The sequence below is a fragment of the Syzygium oleosum genome, unplaced genomic scaffold (assembly GCF_021117445.2).
Source record: "Syzygium oleosum isolate NSW1041296 unplaced genomic scaffold, Sole_v2.1 Sole_v2.09, whole genome shotgun sequence".
NCBI classification, from domain to species: domain Eukaryota; kingdom Viridiplantae; phylum Streptophyta; class Magnoliopsida; order Myrtales; family Myrtaceae; genus Syzygium; species Syzygium oleosum.
This window is the reverse complement of record NW_026607493.1, coordinates 4,686,608-4,697,054: the sequence shown is the minus strand read 5'-3', so window position 1 is coordinate 4,697,054 and position 10,447 is coordinate 4,686,608. Positions and strand designations below refer to the sequence as shown.

Sequence of the window (10,447 nt, the reverse complement as noted above, 5' to 3'; positions counted from 1 at the left end):
ATTAACGATGTTGGTTTTTATGGCTCGCCTCTGACGGCGGCAACGGGGGCATCAACTCTGGTGCAACCATGGACGACCGGACTAGAATTAGCACCATCCGACCCATACGATGAATTGGGAAAGCTTTTAAGATTCTGATCATCAAGGGCGAGTTTCTTATGGAAGTACAAACTTTAGGTTTTAGATAATCAGTGATGTTTATTGTAGAATGTTCCTTGTAAATATTTTTATGACTAATCGGTGATATGAAGTAGACAGTTCGCAAGTTATCTTATTTAAGAGCGTACATTCAATTATATTATTTTTTTCTGATTAAATTTTATTATTATGATCTAAATAAAAACATGAACCAGACAATTTATTTGTCATATATGCTTGAACTATGGTGGTCCTGCTGAATATTTTGTCATAGGAAAAGAATTAGGTTAACATGCATGGTTGGCCAAGTATATAAATATCGTTAGGCTTATGGTGTGTTTATGATAATTACTATGATGTAATTTGGTGATTGGATCGGTAATTCTGTAAAACCGAATTTGACTACGAGCTGAGTGAACGACTCGATCTGCATATGTACCTCCAATTATTCTTCTAGTTAATGGTTTTCAATTTAGTTTGTTTGCAAATTAAACTATTTTATATATAAAACGGATATCCGAAATTCGAGACCGAAGTCCTGACTAATCTCCATAGATACTTGTCCTTTTGCGTGAATTGCATAAGCATTTAACTATAGGTGGCTGTCGTGGCCCTTAAGATTACTTTGAATTGTAAACGTTGTAATTTGTATGGAGGATCTCCTAGATCCATACTTAGGGCTTAATAAACTCGACAAACTCTTAGGGGTTGATTAACTTTTGAATTATACATTGGAAAGTTTCAAATCGATCCCGACACTGGTGTTTCATCTATAATATGGACTAAGTAGAAGAAGGAAATTAAGGACATGTATTATATTATATTAAAGATATTTAAGTTAAAGTCACAGTTTGTCTCACTTTTTGCTTTCTGGAATTACCCTGGCTATGTATGATAAAAATTCATCGATTAATCGCCACTTTCTTTCATGCGTATATAACCACTCCTTTTTCTCAATATTTTAACAAGTTCAATATGAATTTAGGGATATTTACTATATAAGTTTTTAAGCTATATTTCACATTCGACAGTTTTCATCTTATCCTTAAAATGGTGTCACTAACTAAATTTAACAAATAGAATTGATAATAGGGTGGTGTTATTTCCACCCCTTACTAAATCAACCTAATTTTCACCAAAAATACGAAATTGTCATTAATCATTTCAATTGCAATTTAAAGTGATGGTCTCGAATTATTTACATTTGTTTCTTTTTCTAAATTTTTTTTTTATTTCTACGTGTATCTAGTTGCCATTATTATGAATTTCATGTGTTTTATTTTTTTTTATTGTGGGTATCTTGTGTATATTAAAGGCACTATAATTTCTTTTATCTTTTCAAATTTTACTTCTCTAGAAATTTATTTTATGGAAAAGAGAAATTCTCAAGAAACCTAATGCTTTTCTATATTGTCGAGCAAATTTGTAAATGAATTATCAAGTAGAATCTATGAAAAGAATTATCATAGACAATTTTTTTAACACAATCACATGTTTATAAATTTTTACTTATGATGTGCACACCATCATCAAATCCTTTCTTATCATAATGTGTTTTCGTAAACACTTTATGTATGATATTGATTTTTGTCAATAAAAAATGATTGAGATTTCACTGGCACGTGAAATGTTTGATTATGACAACTAAATAATAAATAGAAATAGAAAAAATTGGAAAAAAAAAAGACGGAAGTACATAAATTTAGGCCACTACTTTAAATTTCAATTGAATGATTGAGGATAAATTTGTTCTTCAAATTTGATTTCGATACATCAATGTTCAATGAGTATCCATCTATAGGGAATTAAATTCAGACGAACTTTGTGTGTGTATCTATATGGTTTCTTTTTTGTTAATGATTTGGGTCCATGAGCGTTGAAACCTATCTACTTATTTTTTGTAATTTCTCCAAAATTTTTTGTATTTTATTTTCAAAATGAAAAGGGGCAGTCGCGGCCGAAGAATAAAAGTTAGAAGCATAATTTAAGTTGACCTCGAATTCGGATTGATACGCGAGAGATATTTTATTTTATTTTTTTTAAATCATGGAGGTAGACCTCGGGATTCGGGAACGGATCAAACCCGACCCGGTAATGGGGGTCCATTTCGATGACAGGATCCGATCCAAATGTACAAACACCACCGGACCCTTCCCAAACCCCAGAGAGCACAGAGCAGGAAGTATGCTGCTGCGCTCCATTCGCGCTTCGCTCCCCACCATCGTCCGCCGCTTCTCGGCGGAGGCGGCGGCGGCGGAGATCCCGGAGACCGCGTCTGCATCCGCCACAGCGGACACGACGGTCGCTCCGGAGGCGGCCTCCGCATCCGCCGCGGTGGACACGGCGGTGGTTCCGGTGGCGGAGTTTCCGGTGGAGGCCTCGGCGTCCACGGCCACGGACAAGGCGGCTGATAGCCCTGCGACCACGGTTGCCTCGGCCTCCACGGCGGCGAAGGTGTCGGAGGGGGCGGTTATTCGCCAACGGGATGAGGGAGGGCGCACGGACGACGAAACCCAGCTCCGTCGCACCATCTCAATGCTTCGCAAATTCAAGCGCTACGAGCGCGCTCTAGAGGTATGTGCTCTTCGTGTTCTCACTCTGCCTAATAGTGCTCTCTGATCTAACTCGGGCGAAAGTGAAAGTTCCTTAAGAGTTTTCAGGATCTTCTGCTACATATAGGACATGTAGATGTTTACGTCCTGGTATGGCTTCACAAAGTTGAGACTTGTCGAGCCTCTCAACCACGAATTCAAGCGCACAAATTTGATGTCGCAAGATGTGAATGCTCGTGTGCGTGTCTGTGTGTGTTATACGTACGCTTAATGTTTTCTATATTGTTCCCTTCGCAGTTATGTAAATGCATGACACTGCGGCAAGATGTGAAGTTGTTCCCGAGAGACTATACGGTCCACTTAGAATTAATTGATAAAGTTCACGGTCTAAGCAGTGCGGAGAAGTTCTTTGAGGATCTCCCTGCTGAGGAGAGATGTCCAAGTACCTGCAATGCTCTGCTCGGTCTCTACGCCCAGAAGCTTTTGCCTGACAAAGCTGAGGCCTTAATGGCAAGAATGTCAACTTGGGGTTTCTTGAAGAGCCCCGTTCCCTATAACCACATGATATCGCTGTATACCTCCAATGGACAACTGGAGAAGGTCCCTGGAGTGATTGAGGAGTTGAAAAGGACCGCTTCACCAGACACCATGACGTTTAATCTGTGGCTGAATGCGTGCAAGGAGCGAAATGATGTTGGAGCTGCTGAAAAGGTTTTCCGGGAGATGGAGAGTTCACAAATGCGTCCTAACTGGGTGACCTACAGTATTCTCGCCAAACTTTATATAAAGAATGCCGCTCTGGAAAAAGCATCACTCACGGTGAAGAAGATGGAGAGAAGGATTTCACTCGGAGATCGGGCTGCGTACTCATCCCTCCTTACTTTGCTCGCAGACATGGGAGCTAAAGACGGGGTTCATCGGATATGGAATAGGATGAGATCATGCATTCCAAAATTGAATGACAATGAATATGCTTGCATGATATCTGCGGTTGCAAAGTTTGGGGAAATGGAAGAAGCTGAGAAGCTGTACACCGAATGGGAGCGGGTTTCTAAACCTCGCAATCCTAGCATGGCAGACATACTTGTTGCTGCTTACGTAAACAATGGCGCAATGGAGAGAGCAGAGAACATCTACAAACGAGTTGTAAAGAATGGGGTCACTCCTCGTTACACTACTTGGAGGCATCTGACACGGGGTTATCTGAAAGAGAAGCAATTGGATAAAGCTCTTTATTATCTGTACATGGCTATTGCCGGTGTAGAAAAATGCGTTTTTGACCGAGAGTTAATTGTAGAAGTATTTAAGAACCTAGAGGAAAGTGGAAACGTCGTAGGTGCAGAGGAACTTCTTGTTGTTATGCGGAATGCTGGCCATGTCAATACCGAGGTCTATAATTCGCTTCTCCGGACTTATGCCAAAGCCAGTCTAAGGCCACTCTTTGTTGCGGAGCGGATGGAGAAAGATAATGTTCGGATGGATGATGAGACGTCAAAGCTTCTGTTAGGAGCTAGCAAATTGCACTGACCGCATCGAAAGTTTTCCTGAGACAGTTTGAGGATTATTCTGGAACGAATGGAGGAAATGTCCTCGTGTGTGAAGGTGGATGATCAAGGACCTTGATTATCATGGCAAATTGGATCGCATTTGCCATGTGATCGAATGTATATACAACCATTTCTTGGAATTACAAGAAATGTCTGGTCATCCGGCCTTTCGATTGCAAATAATCAAGGCAATGAACTGAGTTTCTCGGTTCAGAATCAAATATCACTTGGGTGAGCACCTTCATTTCAAAGTCGTCTTTCTATCGAGTCCTCTCCGATCTTTTAGAGCCTCCATCCATCCCTCGCGAGCAGCCCCGGTCACTGCTAGCCATATTTGCATTTTGCTTAGATTGACAAAAGCATTGGGAAGTTTTCTTTCTTTTTCTCTTTTCCTCCCTCTGTACCGGCCTCGAAGAAGAGAAAGGAGATAAACTTCAAATTTCATTAAATGCCAAACGAGACAGAGATCATTTGAATATGAACAGTTTATAGAGTGTCTGCAGATGGGCAAATTTCGGTAGACACTAGACGAAATAGCTCGAGTTGTTAGCTTTGTCGACCAGACGATCAAACTTAGGTATGTGTACTCAGTCGCGGACTGGTGGGGTCTTGCATTGGTTTTCTCTGCCCCACCTCTGTTTTTCAATATGCTGACTAGGTAAATGCCTCTGAAATCACGGTTGAGACGAGGGCCTCAGTTTCCGAGTTTTCCTGTGCAGATTGGGGTTTTAGCGGTGATATCGGCATTAAACAAACACCGAGATTCAAGAATCAGACATGGTACGATCATAAAACAAAGGACTACGTGTGATCAAGAAATCCGGTGAAAGTTCAAATCCTGAAAATCAATAAGTGTCCGAATATTTGAAGGAAAATTATTTTCGGAAATAATTTTCGGATGTGCTGAAAATAACAAGTTTAGATTGGGGGAAAATAACTTTCCTTGTTGACAGGCAGTTTGTTCTTCATTTAAATTGATCAAGCACCGGCCATTCATCATCCCTGGTCCCCTCCGGTTACTCAAGTGGTTACTAGCATTGGACGCAATGGACAGGCCTGTGTGCATCATCGGATTCCATATCGAACATCATCTTCATCTGTGAAACAAATGGAGGAAAGAGAGAGACCCTTGCAAGTATCAGCCTCAAACTTACTTCGAATCCCAATAATTGAATGTCGCAACTCACAAGAATCATAGGTATCGTAGTGGGATTAATAGGTGCGGTGTATTTTTGCAGTTAGTGTTTGCCAAGGCCACCTCTGTTTTCACATGCTTATATTATCTAAGTTTGAGAATAGTTTAGTGTGTTCTTTTCTACTTTCGCTTGCATATTCTGAAGCTACTTGATTCGGCAGAGTGGTTTGATGTAGAATCAGTTGATGAATGAAGACATTAGGTGAGTAACATTCCTTCTGGAACCAAAACTGAACAAAGTTTTCAGAGTGATTGCATAGACAGTAGACTAGCATCACCATTATATTCGGTTAAAGACAAGTCATTCACATTCGAATTAGGGTTATTTACATAGCATGATTTCCTAGTGGCACACCCTTTAGGAGGTTGCACTCGATAGAATTCAAGCTAGACATCTCATGGTTCACGGGGTAAATTGGTCGATAGTTTAATTCAAAATGCTACAAATAGGTTATTCGATTCTAGGGGATGGTTGATTTGATTGATAACTATAGCGAAATTGAAATTCACCTCACCAAACATGGGTTCTATCCACCTTTCAGATTCGGAGTCTTTCTTGTCTTCAGACAATTAGGTTGGGAGCCAAATGAGGGTACTGGGTCACCTTACTTTAGCAAAGAACGATAGGCTAGGTCCTTGAATATTTCATCATTCACCTCTATGAAACCTTCGAAGATCGAGGTTGGTGAGGCCGGTGAACGGTTAACACAAGAAGTTTTTCTATTTCAAGTCATGTTAGAAATTCAAGAATAATGGTAACCGCAGATTAATGTACAAGGGCTTACTTCAATGATTGAAAGTAGAAAAATCTATCTTCTGCAGGACACGTGTAGAAAACATATGAGATCTGAGGCACCCACTTCTCTCCTAAACTTGCTTAATGTGGTGAGCGCTGGTGGGGTGGTTAAGAAGAAAAGAGGCATTTATCAATGAATGCATCATCTCTCTGCGTACATCACATCTGCATCACCAAACCACTTTTCTATGATTATGAACCCCCCAACTAATAAATTCAAGTGAATGGATCTGCGCATGTGAGTTAGCAGACTACACGTTCGATTCTCGACACTATCGAGCACATACAATTCCATGTTTCAATCGTTCATTCAAAGTTAGCTCACGTCGTGATTTCTCCACGCGACGGGATGTATCATACATGCGCGGCTTAGCTCTTATGGCGAGTCCCTTGTCAGATAAAACAAGAAATATTCCCACATAAAAGAACGTACAGATGTAGAACTGGGTTGATGTTATTTGGAGTAGCCAAGGGCTCACGCGAAGAAGAGTAGGAGGGAGAATTGATACGAAGGGGTTTACCGAACCCAACCTCTCAACCCAACCCAATCCGACGAGAATGTAAAATTAATCACATGATATCTTTCTTTGTCGTTAACTACTCTTATGTGGTTGTGTGCTTTTGTCTTTTTGAAGTCGAATTCTAAAACCTCGTAGAAAGAAGCCTCTAAGTAGAAAGACATGTTTAGTTAAGTTGCAGGTTAGACATTGGAGGGGCCTTTAAAAACAGGACTCTTTCCTTTCTCAAACATCTTCGTGAAGAAACCAGTCGCCTCTCTCTCTCTCTCTCTCGCGCACGCGCGGAGACACGCACACAGTCTTGTGAAATATATATGGCTGAAGATGGCGGAGTCGTGTTCGAAGACGAACGCATGACTTGGCTTCCATCTCATGTCCTAGACGAAACCTGCCAAGCCAAGGTCTCATCCGGTTAACTCATTTTCTCCCCTCTCTCTCTCTCTGAAGCTCCATTTTTCTCCTTTTAGGTAAGTCAAGAATGAAAAGCATAAAAGGGAAGGTTCACACTTTTACTTTCTTGCAGATATATTTGACGAATCAACAGAACCAGCAACGACACAGTCCTCCTGTCCAAGTGCAAGCGGTGGAGCCGGAGCCTCTTCGACGGGTACGTGGTAAAATCCTTCTGTGTTCTGCGGATGTTCAGTTCATCAAACTCCTTCCTTTTGTTACTCTTTTTCGGTTCAAATGAATATTTAGTGCAGCATTGTAGCTCACCATCATCATTGCTGTATAACCCAGCACTTGTTTCAGTCGCTTGGTGTGATTTTCTCCCTTCTTTATCACTGCAAAACTCATTCTACATATTGAAATGAACATGTATATATAGGAATCTGTTTTCTTATCAAAAATCAAAATAATGTTATAGAATGATCGGTGCTCTTCAAAATGTCTTAGCTCTTGATCATATCTGGGTTCAGCTTTCCACTGTCCTTAGCTGCCTTATCCCATCAACATTTGCTAAATCTAATACAAAGTGAAGCCTGCAAATTATTTACAGATTGAGGTAATCGATAGAAAGGTTCAGTTAATTCAGTTAGAATAAACTAACAATAGCGTATTTGCATTTCTTATCAATGCATTGAATTTACCAATTTTTTTAGAAATTACCGACCTTAATTAGATAGACTTGCTAACTTTTCTCGAATTAAATTTACCCACTAGTTTTTCGTTACCGACTTTTATACAAGTTACTTAGAAAACCTAGTTCTCTTCTATTTGACAATATTTTTTTTAATTTTTTACCGACTTTTTATTTACCCTTCTTAACAAAACATAAATTGAAAGATTCTTCTATGAAATTACTAGCTTCGATTTAAGTGATTTATCAACTTTTCTCGGTATATTATCAATCAATTATGAGTTGTCAACTCCTGCTTGAGTTAGTTACCGACGTTTATTTGATTTTCTTTGTAATTACCATAAAACTAATAAGTAGTTGCTTGGTGTCTTACCTTGATGGCTAGTATGGTAAGTGGGATTTGCTTATTGTGTTACTTTGATTTAGGTTAGAGTTAATAAATTCGAGACGTTACTATGTAGCTTATATAAATAAAACTAGGTAAGTTAGAAGGAAAATTGTTATTTTGTAAACTATAAGAAAAAATTCGGTAATTAAATATAAAAGTATCGGTAAGTTACCAACAAGTTGTCTGAAAAAAAAAAAAAAAAAGTTTACTCGTTTGTTTTCTTAACAATTATTGAATAATTACGACCACTAATTGAAATTTCCCTTCTGCTCCTTTGTTAACTTGCGATAATTTATCAAACTAGTAACTTGATGATTGAAATAAAGAAAGTTATTCTGATTAATTATCAGAAAACGAAGCATACAGCGAGGTCTCATATTAGGCCCAAATATCTGTGTTCAAATTGGGTTCCTGGAGGACATGGGATGCAAGCAATCTTCCTGGATTCGGGTCGGAGGTCCGAGGGCACCGGCGTTTTCCTTCCACAAACACCAAGTGCGAATACCCGGCCCGGCTGCAAGAAGCCAGGTAAAACATATTTGAAATTTCAAGAATTTCAAGATCACACACACATGTATATAATTATATATAACTTATATATGTCGATAAATACGTCTATTTATCTAAACCAGAACACCCCTTTGACTCACTTTTGTATTCGCACATAGCCCTTATGGACAGTAATTTCTAATTGTAAAGTAAAGATGAAAGATGGGTGCAATTTATCCCAAGATAAAGAAATTAACTACTCACTTTCTACGAAGAAATCGCACTTTGTAAAGCTACTTAATTGTCATTTGTAAGTATGTGCACGTGTTGCGTGTGATCAAGAAATGAGCATTTACAAGAGCATATAAAACCATCTTATCATGAGATATAATAGAAGGATGGTATCGATCGATGACAATGTGTTGAATTTATGGCTCAAAGTTGTAAAATTTGGAGGTTGGGTTGAGCCTAGAGAGAGACGAGACGAGACGAGTTGAAGACGTGGTCGGAGGTGCCCATGGGGTGAGGAGGTAGGGGACCGACCACCCGGGCTTCCACCCAGGTGCGCCCGGTAGCTTGTAGCATTGGGCATCGAGTGGCCTCCCGTACATTCAAGGTCGGGAGCTTGGCTAGGCTGGGTGGGTTTCTTGAATAATTAAGTTATTGTAATGCCGTGATTCTCCGAATACATTGGTGAGTTTCTTTAAGACCGGCTCTCCTTACGGAGTAGGTACCTATACTCAGATCGATTCCCATAAATATATAGTGTTCTTTATCGTTCATCCTCGATTCTTTTGATTATTTCTTCTTCGTATCGCGTTAGAGTTGAACGTATGATCCGTTAGCTCCCACGTTATTAAAATTGAAAACAGACTAAACGATCTCTGGTAACAAAGTTCAATGCATTGCAATCCACCATTGCAGCTTGTGCGCCGGTCCTCCTACCTCCTCGAGTCATTCAAGCGCTCAACCTCAACGTGCAAGCCCTTGGCTTGCAAATTTCTCGAAGACCAGGTTTTAATTTTGCGCTATTTTTTTTTTCCTTTGGAAGAATTTTAAACTTTTTTTTCTGTTTTTTTGCTATGTGTCATTTTTATTTTTTTTGTCTGAAAATTTTCATTTATTGTCAGATACCAAAGAAAAACCCAACAGCGTGGAATGCAGCCTGGTGAAGAATCAAGATGGAAAGGATGCAACCCAACGTTGTCTTGTATTACAGAGCCAAAGCTCCTCCTCCTCCTCCTCCTCCTCCTCCTCAGAAGATTTACTTCTTCCCAAAGAATGGACCTACTGATAGATCTCTCGTGAAACTTCGAAGAAGATTCATTTTTTTTTTGTTACCTCCAAATCGATCATAAAAGAGATGGCCCGTGGCTTCGTTTGAGATTTTTTGGCGCAATTATCTGTAGTTCATAAGAGGTTCCGAAGCACGGTGCACCGCAAAATTTGATTATCTCGAGGATGTGGCTTTCTGTACGACCTTAACTCGACATCACCTTCCTTTCCAAGAGCATGAGTTGAGACATGGAATAGTTTGGATCGACACGGGGTGTACACGACTTATTATGTGTGTGTGTGGCACAACTGACTTTGCATTTGGATCGCTTTCTTTTGTTTGTTGATATGTGATTGAAAACGTTTTGCGGCGTTTGGATCTCATTTGAGAAAATGAGAAAATGACAATCTTCTCGCTCCGTCCATGAACACGCTAGTGACTCGGCCCTCTCGGCTCAGCCATGACTC

The 10,447-nt window shown here is 39.9% G+C and overlaps 2 protein-coding genes across 2 annotated transcripts; both read left to right on the top strand.

The window, feature by feature from the left end:
- Window positions 1–2,298: 2,298 nt before the first annotated feature.
- LOC115673688 (pentatricopeptide repeat-containing protein At4g02820, mitochondrial) lies at window positions 2,299–4,715 on the top strand. The gene is made up of 2 exons (XM_056314816.1): window positions 2,299–2,712; window positions 2,988–4,715. The coding sequence occupies exons 1-2, from the start codon at window positions 2,323–2,325 to the stop codon at window positions 4,215–4,217; spliced, it is 1,620 nt and encodes a 539-aa protein (XP_056170791.1). The 5' UTR covers window positions 2,299–2,322; the 3' UTR covers window positions 4,218–4,715.
- Window positions 4,716–6,715: 2,000 nt separating this feature from the next.
- LOC115673660 (uncharacterized) lies at window positions 6,716–10,041 on the top strand. The gene is made up of 5 exons (XM_030595887.2): window positions 6,716–7,147; window positions 7,270–7,353; window positions 8,566–8,743; window positions 9,629–9,718; window positions 9,835–10,041. Exons 1-5 carry the CDS (start codon window positions 7,061–7,063, stop codon window positions 9,996–9,998), a joined length of 603 nt encoding a protein of 200 aa, XP_030451747.2. The 5' UTR covers window positions 6,716–7,060; the 3' UTR covers window positions 9,999–10,041.
- The last annotated feature ends 406 nt before the right edge of the window (window positions 10,042–10,447 follow it).